This window comes from Neopsephotus bourkii, unplaced genomic scaffold (assembly GCF_033783945.1).
Source record: "Neopsephotus bourkii isolate Nb327-2 ecotype Australia unplaced genomic scaffold, CSIRO-AGI_Nbou_v1 NB_894, whole genome shotgun sequence".
Taxonomy (NCBI): Eukaryota; Metazoa; Chordata; class Aves; order Psittaciformes; family Psittacidae; genus Neopsephotus; species Neopsephotus bourkii.
Genome location: NW_026901388.1, coordinates 1,437,726 through 1,459,379, shown reverse-complemented (window position 1 = coordinate 1,459,379; position 21,654 = coordinate 1,437,726). Strand labels below are relative to the sequence as shown.

Sequence of the window (21,654 nt, the reverse complement as noted above, 5' to 3'; positions counted from 1 at the left end):
TGGTTATAACTGAAAACCCTGGCAGATATGCAAATGTAAATGGTTTAAAAAAAAAAAAAAAAAGAAAGAAAAAATAAATCAGAACTTTTAAAGTAGTTATTTGCAAAGGATCATTTTAAATGATCTGAATGATTTAAGGCAGAATTTCAAATGTTCATACTTAGTGTACATACCCTGCTTCAGCTTGTTCTGAATACTGAACCATTGCAGTGTAAATTTATGTAATGGAATCACTTAAGCTTTCAGTTCTCCTGCTTACAATTAGTCTGTGATGCACATTGCTGTTCATTAAAGTACCCATCCTTTGCACAGGGATTAAGGCTCTATTTCAGAAAGGCGCTTAGGCATATGCTTAGTACCAACTTCTATGAATGTTAAACAAGTCCTGACATGCTGTGCATGGGTAAGGATGATTTCCTTATTAAGAGAATTCTAAAGCAAGATTTTGTTTGATGTAACAAAGGGTTAAATTTTCCTTCTCTCAACTAAATTTTGAGCAATGGGATGTTAATTAACTTGACAGTATATACAGGTAGCTAGATATGTATTTTAGAAACACTTTGAGTTAAAAATCACTGTGATAAACCCTCATCATTGAAATACGTTAAGAGTAGGGGACAGGGAATTCTAGAGCCTACTGAAAAAAGAACACCTTGTTTGTCATTCGGTCCTTTACCTTTACCCAACTGCTTACACTTAATGTTAGTAGAAAACACTACAGAAATGTTTAATCAAGCCAGTCTGAAAAAGATTTAAAATGAAATGTAAACACATACTGACCACAGTATGTGGTGTTGTAACTTGTGTTGTAATAACCAAGGGATTCTTCTGCTTTTCATAAGGGAACTCATTTTAAGCCCTGTAGACACAAGACAGGTGTCTACAGGAAGATATGTAGTACTTCACTTTATTTGGTCTTGCACTGTTTTATCATGTTGTTTTGTCATTCTAGCTATGAAGCTGTAACGCTTTGCTATAGCTTTTCATTGCTGCCCTTTCCATATGAAATAATTTATTCATATTAAAATGTTGCAGTAAAATTTTACATTCAAAATCCTCTGTTCTTTCTCTATTTCCTTGACTCACTGTTAGCTCTGAGCAGTTACGACTCTTCTCCCAACAGGACTTCCCACTTACCAATTGTGTGTGATACAGGCATTGTGTCAAATTCTTAATTTTGCACTTTAAATCTAGGAGTATCTTGATTTTACTGGGAATACTTTTGGGATTAGATTTGTGGAAATGCTTTAGGAAATGTCTGGGTGGTGTGAAATATTTTGCAATATATAACCAATATTACCATATGAAGAACTGTCAATTTGAAGGTGACTATAAATCTGTCAGAAATGGCATTGCATTTATGCAAACATATAAAATTTTATGAAAAAAAAGAAGTAGGAATTTAATTTTTAAGAAGCAAACCACAATAACAAACACTGATGCCCTATCATAGATTTTATCGTTTATGAACATTAAATGTGGAGATGTAACCCAACATGTTAATTCTGCTTTACTTTAGCAGTTTCGTAAATATTATTTAACAAGTCCTTAACTGTTTCAGGGAACTACAGGTTCATTTGGCTGTGGACCCAATTAATTACATTTTTCCTCTATTGTAAAACTTTCATCATTAAAATTATCAGTTCATGCTGTTGTCTGTAGTCCGGTGCAGTATAAGCTTCTACAGGCACAATTACTCACAGTAATTACTTCAACTGCTTTACAGTTGCATATTTTACCACTGTCTTCTAGTCTATCAGGGTTTCAGCACTTCCCACAAACATGCAAGGTAAGATTATAAGTGGATTTTTAGTAGCATTAAACTTTCAAGAGCAAATGAAATCTCAGGAATTGATACAACATAAAACCTAACCCAAACAACAGAAAAAAGCTCTGCACCCTCTGGGCATCTATTCCTTGGTACTAATGATCTTTGGAAGCAGGTTCCTATGAGAAAAATCATTATCAACCAAGCAACGCTGCAAGCTATTTTGGATAGCTGAAGCAGAAACACTATAATCACTCTAAACTATAGATCAGTAGTTTGACAAAAAGGAGACAATATGGGAGGTATAATTTTCACTTTAAAATAAAGACATTCAGCATAAGTACATCTCTTATCTCAGAAAAGACTTTCATATGAAATGAATTTTTGTTTGTAAATTTGATATCATTGATACGGTACTCAAACAAAAAAGTGTATATTATTATTTTTCCTGCTCGGTGCTATTACAGATAATTCGTTCGATTAACAGGGTTAGCTATCAAAAAATAGAATCTCTAATATGTTCTCATTTTCCATCAAATCCTAGGCCTGAATTACCACAGCTAAGTAGAAAAAGTAACATTGGAGAAAAAAACTTTCCAATCAGCGTTCTTTTTTCTTTTTTCTATTTTCAAGAACAGGGAAAAAGTAAAAGCACTAATTTTGCCTTATTGCAGGTATGCAAATTCTGCTATTGCCTTTCTTCTTTCATCTCCCCTCTTTTACTGTGCCATAGGGCAAAGTGCATTCGTGCTTTCTCTAATCATATACATAAATAAATAAGGCCCCCTTTTAAATAATAAATAATTAATAAATGATGCACAGTGGTAAAAGGACAGAAAATATTTCTATCCTTGTAAAAATATATTTTATGCATATATACATGTATGTCATTCAAAAGAATTGTATACTCAAGGAACAGTGCTCTATGTATATTGTATCTATATATTGTGCAAGAAGAGATTATTTCATGTGTTGTGCAGAAGTAATTTGAGAAGAATGAGTGACATTTTTCAAAGACTCTGTTATAGTAAGCTCCTACACATGCATAAATTTTCAAGCCATATACATCTGCCCAGAAATATTTTTCTATGAATTATACTAGGGTCTTAGGTATTTATTTGACATGCTACATTTTTTAAGCACAATCACTTTCATAGAAGCTATATGTGGACAATGCAGGGAGAAAACATCCTCAGTAAATTTTGTTACACTGCTGAAATAGACAGTAGTGACTCTAAGAGAATTTTGTCTTACAGCTTCAGTGATTCTTGGCAAAAAAATAAATCAAATCACTGGACCAAAATAAATCAAACCACTGGACATTGGTTTAGTCTATAACAGTGAGTAGTATGGTGCATTATGAATAAATGTGGATCATATGAAAATACTGTTGGTATGTATGGAAGAGAACTTGGTCCCTTTCCTGAAGAAAAAGAAAATGCAGAGCTGGTAGGAATAACCATTCAAGAATTTGTAACTAGAAATTCACTCTGGTGGTATTTTCACATGCTTTAATTGCTTTAGGCATTTTTATAAATGAGCATTTAGTAATTATGGGGTTTTTAATCAAAAAATAAATCTATTTGGGTAAAAGCAGAAGCAGTTTTTATATGCTAAGTCAGATAGCAAATCCACTTATTTTGTCAGTGATGCAGCTTTGTTACTGAAATAGTCACAATGAGTACTCCAAGGAATAAGTACTGATAGACTGAGAGCAGTTGTGAAAAAAACAAAAAAACCCAAAGCTGAATGTTGAACAGGTCTGTAAGGATTCCAATATGTATATAGTTTACAAACACTGTAGTCTGTTTCTGCATTCTAAATGTAAGCAAGATAATTTCTGAAAAGCTTGAAGTGTGTATGAGGGGAAAGCAGGTATCTTTTTCCCATTCCTACTCTGAACGTGTTATGTTGCCTGCAGGCTCTTGGTGGTGCTACAATACAGTATTGCTACTCCCCCACCCCCAATATTATGCAATTAGCACATGATGATGCACAGCATACAGATGGTTTTTACCTCCCAAAGCTGCCAAACTGTCTTTTTAAGAGTGTGAATGACAAACAGTCATTTTGGAGAGTGACATGTCACTATGATGGCGCTTTAAAACTCCTCAAGAATACTCAGATGGCTACATATGCCCACTCAGCTCCATCTACAGCAGTAGTTTCTTCTGAGTTCTTCCTGTAGCTGCACAAATCTTAATGGGCTGGCTGCACAATTCCTTGTCGCCACAGGGCATTTCATGTGCTTATTATAACTTGGGGGAAGAAAGCACAGATTTGTGAGTACAGCATCTGCAGAGATTGGAAAAGAAGAGAGAAGATAAGGAAAAGTATGTGTGTGTGCATGCATGTGCACATGTGTATAAACATACATACACTTTAACATACACATACATTGTAAACATATATAATCACAATCACTATGCCATTATATAAAGAGCTAAGTATACAGAGAGTGAGAACACTATAGACACAACTGAGTGTTTTAAAGAGAAAAAATGTCCTAAATATGTGACATGGTTTTTCTAATCATATCCAGTTTTTGGTATTTCCTCTTAATTATTCAACTTGCTAGACTTTAGATGACAATATCTCTTATTCCTAGAGGAACCTTTCATCTGAACTTTGTCTTCCACTTGGAAGTCTTGAGGCCTTACTTGGATAATCACTGGAATGTTATGAAGTGTAAATTTTAGAGATTTGGTACATCTATTTTGAATTTTGTTTGAACAATAACTGTCAAGGAACTAAGGAGGTTTCACTGTTCTCTTGACCATTTAACCCCCTTTTTCAACAGGTTAGCAAAATTAAACATTCACTTCACTTTACCTGGCTAAGGTGATAAGGTTATTACCCTCCTGGAGCACTGATCAGTCACTTAGGAGTACAAGATCTATATATTTTTTCACAACATTTCTGAACACTTTATTGGGGAAACAACACAGAGGAAAGAGAGGCTAGTATAGCCAGGTGGTTATTCAAAGTTTGATCATGGAAAATAAGGTATTTGAATAAATTAATAAAAATTCTTACTATTTTAATTTCTTTGGCACTGAAACATACAGCCTGTAACAGAAAAAAAGTAAAGAAACTACTTTAACATGGGAAATGGGGAGTTTTGTTTTAAAATTATACTTCATTCAGAACAAACTGACCCTTGCGCTATTCTCCCTGCCCATTGGTCATAGTTTATATCTGCTCCCCAGTTCCAGCGCTTTAAAATGAACAGTAATTTGATTTGCACCTTCTTTTTTTCTTCTTGGGTTTTGTTTTTGTTTTGGTTTTGGTTTTTTTTAATCTTTTTTTTTTCTTCTCCAGAGTAGGCTGGAATAGTACTAATATACACTGTCAGTAAAATTACAGCTGACCAGATTCAGGTTCTCAGTGTTTTTAATTACCATTACACTAACCAGAGCATGAAAAGAAGATGCTTGTAAAGTTATATAGCTTTACTCCTAAATGCTGTTCTTGTCCAACACCGATTAGTCACTGACGATCAGCTCCACTTACTACTTCAACATTTTCTTTCATTTGTACTTTTCATTTTTCCTTGCTGTTTCCTCCCATTTTAGCTTGTCATTTCTCCTTTGGCCTGTATTAATTGGTTTTCCTTGTGCCCTATCTCCTGTGTTTCCTTCTCTTCCCTCTTTATCCATCTTATTTCTCTCTTATCCTATGCTTCCTTAATCATGCACATGTATAAATAGCTTGATCATAGATGGAGCTTTGTTCTCATTGGCTTTAGATACATGTTAATATGAAGATCATGGAGGTCAAAATACACCAAAGGACATACAATTTATCTTGCAGAAGGGCTATTAAGGACAAGATGTGGGATGACACAGCTGGTACTCCCAAAGGGATGTGGCCTTGTTTCACCTTGAGTGTGAAATGCGCTCATGTGATAGGTAATCTGTCATTACCTCAGTGCCTTTATGATGATCCAGGATAGATATATTGACTTCCAGTCATTTGTAATACTCTAGCATTACCCATAGAAAGACAATAGAGGAGTCAGAGACAGTCTGAGGTCAGGCAGCCTCTAAGGACAGAGCTGGATGTGAAGAGATCTCAGGAATGTCTTGGACCTCAGTTGTCTCAGCAACTCTTAGATCTTTGGTCAGCGCTGAGAACTGTAGACAGAATTTTGTCAGTTTCAGAACAAGACAGTGCAGAAATCTTGTCTAGGCTGACTGGGTTTTGGACAAGCCTGTCACCAGCTGCTCGTGTTAGATAAATATAATATGGTTATAACTGTGGACCTTGTACTCCCACGTGACTGCCTCTGCACTTGCTTGACGAGGAGAAAGTCTGGAGGCAACAAAACAGTGCATGAAATTGCTAGTATGTCAAAGCAGCAAATTGTAAATAGATACAGCAGCAGCAAATAGATACAGCAAAAAGCAGCAAATTGTGCCACTGTAGCATAGTTGTTATCTGTGCTGGTTCCCTACTATACTGACAACATTGCCGAGACAAGGAAACTCTGGCAGCATTACAAGCATATTCCTTCTTTTCAAACTCTAATTGGAAATGTTAGGGGTTTGTTTATAGTCCTTTATATTGACTTGATCTCTTGTTCTCAGTATTATCTGTTATGCTGAGAGAACAGAACAGAGATAAGTAGATTTCTTTCTGAGACCAGGCTTATACTATGGTTTTACATACATTAATAAAACCAAAAGCAAACAAAAGCCCTCCAGGAGCTCCTTTATCACTTTCTTAATGTTTCTTGAAAAAAAAAAAAAAAAAAGAAAAAAAAGACTTTTATAAGAAATTCATTACCTGCTGAATAACACTTTTACTAGAGCCTGGGTGTGAAGTCAATTTTATGAATCATGAGCCTCTGCTGACATCAATAAAATGTTGGGAAATCTTTCCCACATGACTTCTTTAATGATACTGAAAAATAAACTAAAGATGCCTTAAGCTACTGATTTTAAATATGGTTACAGTTTGTAAGAGTGAGAATTTCATAGCTCCCCCTGAAAACAATTGTATTAGTAACTAACTGTTCATGAGGCCCTTAAATAAAACACAGCAAATATGTGGCATGCGTGCCCACTGGATTTTATTTAAATTTTAACTCCACTGTCCATGATGAATTTTAAAAATTAGATATTATTTGATTTAAATTGTTCTAAATCAGCAGCATTGAACACTTAGTTATCCTGATAGTTAACAGATATGATATTATATTTTCAAAAGAAAAAATATAAAAATATCTAGATCTTTATGAGTAATCACAATTCAAAACAACTACTAGCAGTATAATATGATGGGAAAAGGGAATTCAAAACATTCTAGATGCAACCACAGTAAATGCTGAATCCGAAGTTTTAAGAATCTGATTGTTGTGATGAGCAAGCTTTAATAGAAATAGCCAAAGTAAGTCTTTTTTTTTTCAAATCACCTGTTTTCTTTCATCTTCTGTTATTACATATTTAATCTGTATACACCTGACAAATTCCCTTTTTAAGTCTTCCCAGAAAGCAGGGAGGGGAAGGCATGTTGTATATGAAGACAAGAGTGTCTTCCTCCCACAATATTTTCTAAATTGTTTTGTTATAGTAAATTATGGTTATAAATGGACAAGACAATTGCTCTTGGCTTGGTGTTCTTTCCTTCTTTTGTCCTTTCTTGTTTCCTAGTCCTTCCATGCTTTTAGTGAGAAGGAAGAAATAAAGCTACAGTTGCATTAGTTCTGTGTCACCAAGAACTATGGATGCCTGACCAAGCATGAGGAGGAGGCAGTTTTCATTCCTCTCCTCCCTTTCCAGTTATTGGAATAGGTTGACCAGGGAGATTGTGAATGCTTCATCCCTGGTGGTGTTCAAGGCCAGGTTGGACGAGGCCTTGGGTGATATGGTTTAGAGCAAGGTGTCCCTGAACATGGCAGGGGGGTTGGAACTTGATGATCTTAAGGTCCTTTCCAACCCTAACTATTCTGTGATTTTATGATTCTATTTTCACAGCAGGAAAGGAAAGGGTGCAGGCAAGGTAACTCCTTGAGAAAACTTTTCAGGTGTTCTGCATGTAAGTGCACATTTCTTATGGTCTGAGGGAGCTGTGGAGCTAGCTTGTATTGAAGTATCTCATGTTTGCTCTGTCTTTTTGTCAGCATTACCTCTGTGATCCTGCTGGTGCTGAAAACCCAGCAGCTCCTCATGTTCTCCCCATGCTTTTCTTCTTCACCTGGAATCTGTAAACTCTGCAGTGAAACATTAGCCATGCTGCCACAGGTAGGAAAAACTGCAGAGATAGACCTTTGGGGAAGAAAAAAATTGTGAAGAGAAGCATATGAACATTGCACCTGCTTTAAAGGAGCCTGAATTGAAAAACTTTTCATTCAGACCTCAAACGTATTGGTGGTGACCAGATATACTGGATTATCTCTACTTCCTGTTAAAAAACAAATGTCCTTTGCTTATTGAAGATACTGCATTAACATACTTTAATGGCAAGTGATGCAAAATGGCATCATTTTTGGTTGTATAGGTCTGTACCTACAAATAGAGAAAATCCCAAACTACTGATTACCAGGGATCTTGAAAAAATCCACAATAATAATCATCCTGAGGATCCACATAAATGTAAATACATTAGTGACCTTATACTGGGTTATATTGCTGGGGGGCCAAAAAATATAAGTGAGGGAAATATTCACTAAAGGACTTAGTTTAGTAGTGCCTTTGCTACTGAGATACACTGACTGCTTTCTTCTCTCACACTATCTAAGCAAGCATTTTCTAAAACTGAGAGGCATTTGGGACATTTAGAGGGAGGGATTTTATTTATAATGTTTATTGCATACTTATTCTGAAAGAATTTTTTTCTGGGATGTTCTAGAATGGAATCACATGAGATCTGCCCATCGAATCCTTGAATCTTCCATGTCTTTTGAAACAAGGATTTGAAACTGCCTCTGTGTTGATCCCCTTTGCTTTGAAAGTCACAGTTCCTATGTGCAGCTACAGGCTGAGCTGCAGCTCTCTGCCTCCTACTTGAATGTCCCCGTAGAAAGTGGGAGGGGTGATAGACAAGCTAGTAGATGGCACTGCCAAAGATTCATTCTGGAGCCTTCCTGTAAACTCCTGAGGACCAAATATATAATTCTGTATAATTGTTGCAAAATTAATCACACAAACAAATAAAAATTCCAGGTCTCTTTCTTAAATACACTTCTATAAAAAAGAACTACCCTGCTCAAAAAAAACGAACAAACAAAAAACCAACTAAACAAACAACAAACTAACAAACCATCAATAAAAAACAAACAAACATTCAAAGTGTTTTCTATAACCAACGTTATAAGAAATGTATTACTTCTCTCTGCCTGGGATGTTAAACTAAATAGCTAGAAGTACAGGTAGTTTGAAGCCACATTTGGTAGTAGCAGAGGTGTAAACATGATACAGGACCGCTGCATTCAAAAATTTTGTTCTTAGTTGCAAATCACTGATGCTTCTGTATTAATGACTTTGAAGATTGCTGTTTGGAAGGATTATGTTGGGTGGAACCAGGATAAAAGTGATTTGGAAAATGCACCAAACATGCATCTGGATTCTGCCAGCCTAGTATATTTTTGCATTGTTCTCTTGTATTGTACTTTCAAGATAACTCAGATTGACACTAAAATGCACATAAAAATGCTGGAAAAAAATCTTTAGAGTACTTTACACATAATTGATTGTATTGTAGTGACAAAGATGAACTAAATATTGAGCTATATCACCTTCCTTAAGTGGGTAGAGAATTGTGCTTTACTAACTTGATCATGGGCCAGCATTGCTTTTTAAAGGCTTAGTAGTACAAAGTTTTAAGAAAAGAAACAAAGAAGTTTGCTTTTCCAGACCCTCAACCTTGATGTAACAAAGGTCATTGCTAATCACTTTATTAATCCACACAGTAGCATTTTTCTACCAAGGCATGATTCCAAAAAGAGGCTTCTGTTCAGCATTTCACTTCAGGTCACCAGCCACTGTAGTGTAATTCATGAGGAGATTTATGGACCTCAAAGTGGGACTCCTTAAAAAACAATGTGTTAATCAGCAAGCAACTGAGTTAGCTAGTGGGAAATGCTGACGCTACAGAATTTCTTCTTTCTCTTGGACATGAAAGCCTTACTCAGTGCAACTTTGAGGATTTACACTTCTGTCCTCTCCCCTGAAAGTCTTTTTTGCTTCAAGCACTGCTAGAAAGTTATTCAGGATAGGGCTGGATCTACATATAAGGTGAAAGAGAAGCTGTGCAGCCCTGCAGTGCAAGACCCAGGTGTGAGTGCTACATTCTAGTGTGCTGGTGGGCTTGGCTTCACCTCCATGAGTCAGCACTTTGTTCTCATCAAGTTGAGACATGGAATCCCTTCCTTCCTCACCTGAAGAGATCTACTTATAGATCTCTAACCTTCAGAAAACCGCTGTTCCTGTTAAACTGCTGCGTATGCTGGTCTCATCTGCTTTTCTCTCATCCAGCAGATCCTTAACTATGCCGCAAAAAGTGGAATAACTTTTGCAGGGAGAACGGGAGAGTCTTAGCCACCACAGAAAGACCAGTACTCTGATAGAATATGAGATATGGAGAAAACTAAATCACTTCAAGAAGACAAAGGCATTATATCTTTGTATACCATAGCTACAGTTTCTGGGTAATGTGATGCTTAGCATTTCAGTCTAGATTGCAGGATTCTGGCCATGTAGGGTGACCCATACAATGTCTCTGTAGCTCAGAGGGGACTTATGCACCCTGAAATAGGTCTAAGAAAAAGAAAAGAGGAAAAAAAAGTAAACCAAAACCAAACACACCCAGACAGAATCTTAATTGCATAGGCCACTGCTCCTTTGTAGGGAAGGTGAGAACTGCCAGTCAAGTCTGAAAAAGCAGAAAGAGCTCTTACTGTCAGAGTTGTGAGATGAACAGAGGTATGGTTTGTTGAATAAACCTGAGCCAGCAAGGCTGAGGAGTAAGCAATGCTGCTGATCTTGAAAGAGCCTGGATGTGAGATACATTTTGCCTTCATCTGCTCACAGTGTCAGCATTGTCTATTCTCCACTATACTGAGAAGTAGGACTTTAAATGTTTAGGGAGCTCCATCAAAGAAATCTTAGGCTTATTTAGACATCTCAGGAGTTAGGTATCAGCAAAATGAGGATAAGCCATATTTTCAAATCATGTAGTTAACCTGATTTAGACACCCTAGCTGTGTTTTTTGAAACAGTACAAACCTCAGACTCCATTTTTGTCTTAAAAGACGGAGTGTACTGTAATTGAGTAAATATGAGATATCCCAACAGTATAAGGAAATAATGTGAAAAAAATAAGCATCTTTTTATCCAGCTGAAAAATTCAAAACTGATCATGAATACTTCCCTGCTGAAATAAGAAAAGCTTTCACAGCTGTGCTAAGTTATGCCTGAGATAGCAATTTTCTGCATGCATTCTGGAAGCGATTACTATCTCAGTGCTACCCCCAGCTGAGAGAAAAAAAAAAGTTAGTGGAGGAAACAATGATGATGATGACAGTAGTGTTACCTCCAAACTCAACATGATGTTGGCTTAGCATAGGTACAAAATAAGTAAAAGACATAAAAAATCCAAACATCTTTAACATTGCCCTTAGCTATTTACAAGTAGTAATCCACTTTTTAAGTAGTGAGCATGTACTTTGAAATTTACTGATGTTCTTTTCACTTATACCATATTAAGTATTCACATGTGTATTACTTCTACATGTGATATCACATTATGATATCCACATCAATTGCTTTGTTGATAGGAGCTTGAATAGTACATGAGAACTGTTGGAGTCTGTTTTCTTTAACAGGAAGGTGGGACTCAGTAGACATAAAAGAGCTACAAAACCTCTGAAATCTTGCTTTATAACTTTAAATAACTTATGTGATGAGGAAGAAATTTTATTTTTGTAAAGCTGTCTTGCAGTTCCAATGGAAGATACAGTTTAACCTACTGAGCCCCACACTAAACCATGCCACCCAAGGCCTTTTTCAACCTGGACTTGAACACTGCCAGGGATGGAGCACTCACAACCTCCCTGGACAACCTATTCCAGTGCCTCACCACTGTTACAGTAAAGAAGTTCTTCCTTATATCCAATCTAAACTTCCCTTGTTTAAGTTTTAACTCGTTACCCCTTGTCCTATCACTACAGTCCCTAATGAAGAGTCCCTCCCCAGCATCCTTATATGCCCCCTTCAGATACTGAAAGGCTGCTATGAGGTCTCCATGCAGCCTTCGCTTCTTCAGGCTGAACAGCCCCAACTTTCTCAGCCTGTCTTCATATGGGAGGTGCTCCAGTCCCCGATCATTCTCGTGGCCCTCCTCTGTACTTGTTCCAACAGTTCCATGTTCTTTTTATGTTCAGTATGCCATTTCTCATACATACACAGCAGCATACACACACAGCAGCATACACACATTGACATTAAGTTTATAGTGACATTCGTTTAAAGTCTCACCCCTGAGTAGAATAATAACCTAAAACCAGAAATGTAGTTAAATTCAGGTAGGAATGAAATCACAATTATAATTATGTGCATAGATAAGTGTATATGTGTGCGTGTGTCTATGTAAAACTCTGGTATGAGAATACTGTAAGACAATATTAGGTGCATTTGAAAATGAGATTGCAGAAAAGAATGGTATTATCTTACTCAAAAGAGCAAGCTGACAGATTCTAATGGTCCCTTACATGCTGTGCATGATAAACATTGAGCTTATCTTTCCAAGAACAATAAAATTTAATGTATTGCTGCTTGACGTAAGTATTATTTTTACATATCTCCATGCCACTGACTCTCTTGTAAGTTAATCTCACCTCTCATCAATTTTTCACCAGCTTCACTCCGATGTTGATAAAGGAGATGGTTCCATCAAATACATCTTGTCAGGCGAAGGGGCAAGTTCCATTTTCATTATTGATGAGAACACGGGCGATATTCATGCTACAAAGAGGCTGGATCGAGAAGAGCAGGCCTACTATACTCTCCGAGCACAAGCACTAGATAGGCTGACTAATAAACCTGTGGAACCAGAATCTGAGTTCGTCATTAAGATTCAGGACATAAATGACAATGAGCCAAAATTTCTGGATGGCCCTTACACTGCTGGAGTTCCTGAGATGTCTCCTGTGGGTAAGTGCAAAATACACTGTTGGTACTGTGGGAAATGTTCCTATTGCCTTTTTTAAAATTTCATTTTCATTGTATCACACTAACCTAATTAATTATCTATGAGGCACCTGCAACAGTTAGATATTTCAAGGCTTAACTGGAAATAACATGCTAGATTAAGTATTTACCCATTCAAAAATGTTGTAAAACTCAAATAGCTATGTAGGGATTCAGATAAGCATTTTACGATATTTTTCTCATTCCAGTGCCCAGAGGCTTTCTTTTATAATTCTCATTAACAATAATAAGTTTCATACCTATGCTATGGTATTCAGAGGTGATAATATATAATTTTGTTCAGATAAAGTCCATTTTTCACAAACTTTTCAAATTTCTGCTACTGCATAATTTGTTTGGTAAGTGTTGCATATATCAGTAACAGTTTACTGTATATCTTTTCTAAGACTGAAATCCAGCTCTCTGGGAAATACATTCAAGCAGCAAGGACTGGGGTACCGCATGGGATAGTTTCAAATTGCCAGTGACATCGGAGAAGGATGTCTTTCAGACTCCGTCATATAAGAAGAACTGCTAATTTTTCCTGAGTTTGAATTAAGGAAGAGTTTAAGCACCAAATCCACTATCTCTTCATTTAAAAGAGAACAAATGTTTATCTGCTGTCAGGTGCTGATTCGAAGTAGATAGAGTTTGGTCTGGAGAGATTTTGGTAAATTTTACCTTAAATTATAAATGCAAGCATGAAGATTAAAAAAGCACAACTTAATCTACTTCAGTGGAAACTGGTGCATGGGAAGTCTCACGAGAGTCATACAGTTATTGAAAGTGTAATTTTTCTTGAGTAATTTTAAGCCTTATCAAAATACAAACTCTTATATATGAACTCTGTTCATATATAATTTGCTCATTTCTAGATATTACTTCGTGTGGTTTTGGACATTAAACAATGCCTCTAAATTAGATCTAGAGAGACAAAAATAATAGTCCCTGCGTAAGTGCCTTGCAGCAATCATTAGTTGACATTGCTTTTGTATTAGAAACTTAGTTTAGGAGCCAATAGGAGATAAGTAAAACACTGCTAATGAGTTTTCTCTTTATTTCTTTTCCTAAGTAGTGACCATAGACAGTATTTCTCATTTGAAACTTTTTCACTGTTACTCAAACCGTATGTGGATGGCTAAACTGGTAATAATAGTTTTGGAAAGAAAAATGGACACCACAGCTTTTGAAGAGTGACAGGGAGGAGATGAAGTCATGATACATCAATAAGATCTTTTTTACTGCTGCACTTTGGAAAAACAAATATAACCAGATAGTCTAAGACTGCAAAACCTAGATATTCAGCACTTCAAAAATATGTTCTGCACAAAATGCATATATTTTTTTAATCAATGTTTTATTTTTAGAATTAGGTCATTTAAATGAGCTGAAGCATGCAGCAGTGATTAGATTTTTGCTTCCTTGTCTTGTGTCCTGAAAGCAATATCTCTAGATTTCCCTTTTGCATGAGTTACCTCTGCTTTGTCCTGTACTGGCATATTGACATATAGAAACTACTACAGAGATAAGAGGTTTACCTACACACACATGTAGGTGCGTGTACGTAGTACATGCCTCTACCCCTCACCCATGCTCCATTTGTTCCAAAAATATATTGGAAATCAATCTGTGGAGAGTGCACAGTGTACACTGGAGAACATAAGGACTATTTTTCAAAATGAGCTGCTTTTGCATATTTTGTTGGATCTCTACCACATTAATGACTGAAAGAAATTCTCTCCCATATGGACCATACACCACCAAATATATATTCAACATAGTGCAATACTATGCAAAATTATTAACTGAGACTTGTGTACTCTCTTTGTGTCAAGTTAGGGTGGTTTCAGTTTCATGAATTTCCTGAAACTGTACGTTTTAAACATCATCATGGTTAGTATCACACAACTGCCAAATACTGCATTATTACTGTATTAAGGGTTACCATGAAATGCATGTGTGATACTTGTCTAGATACATCTATTCACTGTTCATACATATAACCCATTTTTTAATTTGTCACCCACAGCATTAATGAAATATTAAGGAGAAACCAAATACCTCTCTCCTATTTTGTTTAAAATTATATCCATGACAAGGATTTTTAATTGGGTATTAAACAAAATGAAGAGATCACAGGATTATAAGTCCAAATTAACTATAAAGCTAGGAGAACTATAACCTTTAACCTAAAGGGTAACTATGAGAGTATAATGATTCTGTTTTTTATTTGACAAATATTTTAGGACATTATCTAAGGCTAATTGAAGTCGATCTTTTCTGTTATTTGAAATTACTTTGGGTCAAGTTCAAATTGTATTTGGGTCAGGCCCAATTATATTGATTATCTTGAACAGGGTAAATACCTTGATGGTTTGTAAATTCATTCATAGCAAAAACCTCAAGATATGGCTTATCTGAAAATCATGCGGGTTTTTTGTTGTTTTGTTGTTTTTTCTTAAAGTATGTCTCTTAAAAAATCTAGGCGTGTTATATTTCAAACAAAAAGATTTAGAATTATAGTTTAAAGAGTATTAAGAGTGTTCCTGCAAAGTTGAGCCAAAAATAGCTGATGTGAGATACTGATCTGTTTAGCTTATAGTCAAGGGAACTGGGGACAAAAATTCCAGTACCCAACATAATTTTGGTTTTGTTTAAACTTCTCTACTCTTCAGACATATCAACTGCCTTGCAAAAAAATATCTTTATTGCTACATTTATTATTTCTGATAGAGATGGATAAAAATATTTTATTTTTATACCAAAATGGGGAGGGGGGGGGAGGGGAAATCTTGTTATCATGATTAAATCTTTGGTACAAGTGGGCAGTGGGTTTAGAGACCCTGGATGAAGGGAGAGTGTCTCCAGATACAAGCCTCCTCTTTCACCTCATCTGACCTTGCCACAGTGCTGGAACCAGTCTTGGGCTTTTTTCCCAAGTGAAGGTTACCTAATGAGGCTGTGAGAGGATAGGGAGATAGTGAAAACGATAGGATCTGCCCCCAGATCTGTCTCTTCTTCACACTCCTGGAGGGGAACGGCTGTAGAGTTATTGCTGCATCAGGTCTGGGTGAGGGCCAGTGGCAGAAGAAATACGAGAGCCAGGCTGGGCTGTTGCATGTAAGAATTCAGCAAGTATTATAGATAATTTGATAGTAAAAATGTTTAATATTTATAGTAGCAACTGATGTGATGCAGAAATGTGATGCCATCATGGAATTGTCTTGTGTATTATGCATATTATGAATCATTAATTGATATTAGCCAATGCTTTTAATAACTGACTGCTTTTAAAGGTCTATTTTTCAGTTGTTAATGTGTCTAAAATTGACTTGATAAGGGTTTGTGCAGTTTCAAAATAAGCATTTGTTAAGTTCTTCTAGTTTTAAAAACTAGTTTTGCCTTAAATGATTTAATCAATGTTAAAAACAGAGTCACATAAGCATTCTTCAGGCAAACTAATCTTAAAAGTTTTGCAAAATATCACACAAGGTACTAGCGAGGTTTTTAGAAAAAGCTCTGTGCAGAGGTTTCTAAAAGAATAAACTCGGAGATTTTGAGGACCTTAACCTCAAAATAAACTTTAGCAACCAGTTTATCTTACCCTAACACAAAAAAGGATGGTCTCTGCAACTTGTTGTAAACACTGTTGAATTGACACTTTGGTAAATTGAAGTACAAATACTGTTCTAAATTCACAGTCCTCTCTGCAAAAACTCCTCCCTCTATTTGCCCTCATATCAGAACTTTAAAATGTCAAGTTCTCAGATTGTTGCTATTTTGTGATATCCACTACTATCTAGTAAAGTTTAGATTAAAAATCTAAAAATGATAGCTTAAGTATTCTGGAGGGAAAACAAAAACAAAACAAAAATGAAAGACCAAAGCCCTCCTCCCCAAAACCAGAAATCTGTGCCAGCCATACAAAATTCAGTATGTTATTAGTTAGTATCGGTAAAGAAATATGCTGAACACCCTTTGGAAAAGCAACACTGATTTTCCTCAGCAATTGCTGAAAAAGTTTATGTAGTTGTTACATGTAGAATTCTTTTTAATGAACTGATATTCAAGTTTGTTATAAAGACATAATTGTAGAGAAAAATAATTGTAAAGGAATTATTATCTGAGAGGGAAAGACATTTTTTCAGCAAATAGCCCCTATTTTTTTTTTTTCAATCCATATCAGGTACACAAACTAAGAAATAATTAAAGTCTTAGTTGTGAAGCTACAGGTTATAACAAGTCATTAATGAAAGTCTGGGATAGGGATAGTGTCCTCTTTACACCTGCAGTCTAGGGCTTTGAACAGCATTGCCATAAACAAGATTTACTGGGACACTCATTTGGTTGGATGAAGTGAAAGTGTGGTGATATTTGTTGGCTGTCTCAACAATCCTAAAAAAACACAGCTCTTTTTTGCCCAAAAGCCCTAATCTTGGACATATGTATGTCAGCTGACCACCTGTGTTATGGGGTAGGGCAAAATATTCAGGAATAGAAGGAAGATGTATTTTCAATGCAGGAACACAAACTCTCCCTTTGTAGTTGAAACTACAATGCAATTACCCATTTTTCCTCAATCTATAGATTTCTTGACTATCCAAGAGTATCTATAGAGTGCATGCATTTATGTGTTTGGGTTTTTTTTTTAAGAAAATAAACAGGTGAATTTGACATCAATCCATTGCAAAAAAAAAAAAAAAAAAATTAAATAAATTAGGACATCTCTGAATTCCAATAAACTTGAAGGAATTCCTGCTCTTCAAGAGAAATATGCTTTCTCTGGGAAATTCTCTTGAAATCTTTGCATGGTGATCTTTCCATGCATGATATTTCCTTGGAACTGATTTCCCATATGTAGGACTTATCACATAGTTAGCATACCTTATGTTAGCTTGCATATTCTTTTTAAAAAATATATTGTGCAAAAAATCTCCCTCTAGATACAGGACTTCTGGAATCTCAAAGTTTTTTGTGCAACCGGAAAAGAAACAATGACAATAGCAGATGCTTTAAAAGATTTTTGTCACATGATGCTTGAGGGAAATTGATTAGCACAGAGGGACAAGAAAATTATCCTCGCTTTCAGTTGCTGCTTATGCTCAAGTGGGATGAGTGCAGAAAGTTTTGGTGTTAAAATTTCTACCTTAAAAAAAAAACCCACCACCTTTTCTAAAGGATCTATGTGCTTTAGGAGAGAGCCTATTAGATTCAATACTGACTTTATTCATCTCACGGAATGTAGAGGGCTTGTTTGCTACATCAATAGATTTTTACAGCAAACAAGCACTTCTAAGCTTGCAGGATTTCCAAAATGTCTCTGTTGAGGTTGCAGAGTCTGTAATTTCTTTGATCTTGTATTGGTCTGGAGTCCTTGACAGTGACAAGAGCAAAAGACGTAACAGTGTGTTAGGTTTATAAGCACTTTTGCCAATATTTGCAGACATTGTAAGCTTCATTGGCAGGGCTTAGGGACTTTGTAAATGTGGTAAGCCTGGCTTACACAAAGAACACAGGATGTCAAATAATCATTATGATACCCTTGTACTCAAAAGCTGGAGAGACTCTGGCAAGTTTAAAATAGGTCCCTGTATGAAATTACATTATAGAGTGATCTGTAAAACCAGTTTGACATACTGAATCAAAGCTCTTAGTTACTGGTGAACAGAAAATTGATGTATTTGAAGTCCCATAACTGATAAATGACTTGGTGGATTAACCACCAATTTTATTTTTAAACTTTCCATCTACTTAATAGTTGCATGTGGAATTTCAGGTTGAGAATAACCTTTTTTCTGTCCAAAAATATTAGACAGTCCACAAGAGAGAAAAATTGCATTAAAATAGATTTGCAATCATAATGGTTTTTCATGGATACTTCAGGAAGAGAGATCAGGAATGTGGGTTAGCTAGGCTATAGCTTAAGTGATTAAGGTTACCTTATGAATGATCACTTCTGGTCAGAATTCCTTCAAGCAGATCCCATCTTTAGTAATCTGTACGATTTTATGGGGGGCTGTACTCAGTCTTCTCCAAACCTTCAGCCTGGTCCCAGGACTCGTTTGTGATCCTCTACTTAACTGGGAATTGTAAAGCTGAAGAAAATAAATTAGACATAAAGAATATCAGAACTTTGTCTCACACATTTCCTGAAAAAGTCCAAATAAAACTGACCAGAATACAATTTCTGTTATGTTTACCCTGGACACCTGCTGTTGAACTATGTTCTTAAAGGGTGATTTCTAGATTCTCTGGTCTTATTCTCGCATGTCAAAATGAGCACATTTAAATGAGCACATTTAAATGAGCACTTAACAAATGTTTTTCTCTAATCTTGTATCTAAATCCAATTTATGAAGGGATCTGATCCTCTGCTGAAGACCTTTTCTGGGTGTTTGCCAAATTGCTACAATATTAATTTGCAACCTAGCCTCCAAATGGATCCCTGGGCTGTTGAATGGAAGGTCTCAACATTCCAGACAATCTGCCTGTGAGAAAAAATAGCACTTTCTGGCTGCCAGAGGCTGACAACCATGGCCAAGGCCAAGGCTCCCAAGTGTTTTATCATGTTCTCAGCATACATCATAGAAGCTGCTGTAAAAACAAAACAAATAGGAACTGGATTGAAAGTATAATGAATAGGATCTATATACAGAATGAGGTCTTCACAATATATCTTTCTTGATAGCCAGTTAGACATTTCACTTTCTTACACCTGTCAACATAGAGACATTTCTTGCTCAAGAAATGTTTATGCAGCAAATTATCGACTGAATTGATACTGAAGTAGTGCAGATTACTGAAGAAAATGGGTACTTTTAAAAGGAATTTGGAGACATCTCTCACCACTTTTTCTCTGAGCTGACACAAAAAATCCTCAGCCATTTTTTCAAAAAAGGATAAATAATTTTATAGGTTACAATTAATTATATATATATGTATGTACAACTCTAAAAATATATAAACATATATGTATGTATATTTGAATCTCTTAACTACTCATTACAATTTTAGCATGCAGACTTCTCTTCAAAAGGAAGCTATTACTGTATTTCATACTTAAGCATACTTCAGGCATCACCATCATTTAAAAAACACTGTTCATATACCCTCTACCGACCAAAGACAGAGATAGAGAGGGGGAGCTACTGTGTGAGATGTTTTCTATTGCTGTGAGCCGGAGGCAGAGAATGACAGAATGCTGTAACAGCTGGTACTACTGGTTTACAAAGAGGACCTTATATTTTAAGCTGAATCAGCATGGAAATTATAAATAATTGTGAAAACACCACCTCATACTGTTTCAGATATATATTGACACAGCATGTTGAAGAAGTATAGTTCATATTTTTTGATCTTTTATGTACAATAGTCCCTTAAACATTTTGCAGGTACCTCTGTGGTTCAAGTGACGGCCACTGATGCAGATGATCCTACATATGGCAACAGTGCTAGGGTGGTTTACAGCATATTGCAAGGACAACCTTACTTTTCTGTGGAGCCAAAAACAGGTAAATTTCCATAAGCTGTCTGCAGTACTGCTGGGGGTGGGGGAATGAGAATCAGGAGGAAGTGCATTAAAACTTGCTAGAAACTTACTAATGTGGTCTTGTGGATAATTGAATAGATTTATATTTTTGTTGCTGTTTTCACCTGTTATTTTCCAGAATAGATTATGAAATTGACACATCTGAGCTATGTGATGAGCAGACATTGCTGAAATGGGAACTTTTCTCATCTTGTCAATCTGCTAGCTCCATGTTCTGCCACTTGTTGCTTGTCTTTCTGATCAATGAAAATTTGAAGATGCTGTAAACAAGTTTTTTTGCAGATATTTGTTTTAGAAATACCTAAATGTCACATAGTGAGATTTCCTTAAGTATAGATTTATCTCTCCATTCTACTTTTTAAACTGAAGTTTTGTTGGGGGGAAATGTTTTTTTCATTATTAGTTTGAAAAACAAAGCATGGAACTTTTTCTTTTTATCTGATAAAATATTTTGATGCCACTTTCAAAGCATATTACTCGAGTGAGATTTTTTCCTATTTTTAGTGAAATTTTAGGACTATTTTAAGCCACAATAAAATACAACCTTTACTCCTCTGCCACTTTAACAGCCATTGCCCATTCTACTGTATCATTCCACAGAATAGAAAAATAGATTCTCACTCTGCTCAGTGGAGTTTGGTTCCTGAGCCTTCACTTACACCATTATGGAGAAATTTATACTTTTTATTTCAGAGAAAGGCAAGCTGAGCAAAAGAGAAACAAATTATTTACCCTATTTATCATAACCTGTGATGTGAATCAGACCTGAATCCCAATGCTATGATGACAAGGCAAAGCTATTTAACATCTGAACTTGCAGATATAAGTAATATAATTATCTTCATATAGCAACAGGTCCACGACAATATCATAGTTTCTTCTAAGTTAAGACCTCTAATGGTTGAGACTGAAATGTTTGCATACATTTTCATTTTTATGTGATACTCAGATTTCCTGTGTGCATGATAATTAGCTTCCAAATCATTGGTTAACATTGCCTGGCAATTTAACTATGATAGAAAAGCCAGCAGACCAGAAAAAGCAGTGTAAAAACAATAACATTATAAAATGGTATATTAATTGCATTTTAGCATTGCTTGTAAAATTGGTGAAATAGTGCCAAACAGCCTGCTTGTGAAAAAAAAATT

The 21,654-nt window shown here is 35.8% G+C and overlaps 1 protein-coding gene across 1 annotated transcript in view; it reads left to right on the top strand.

The window, feature by feature from the left end:
• The window catches only part of CDH7 (cadherin 7), an 85,471-nt gene that overhangs the window by 26,730 nt on the left and 37,087 nt on the right, over positions 1-21,654 (top strand). Inside the window, exons 3-4 of the mRNA XM_061357397.1 lie at positions 12,627-12,921; positions 20,349-20,468. Coding sequence (XP_061213381.1) covers positions 12,627-12,921; positions 20,349-20,468 — 415 coding nt within the window. The remainder of the gene's footprint in view (positions 1-12,626; positions 12,922-20,348; positions 20,469-21,654) is intronic.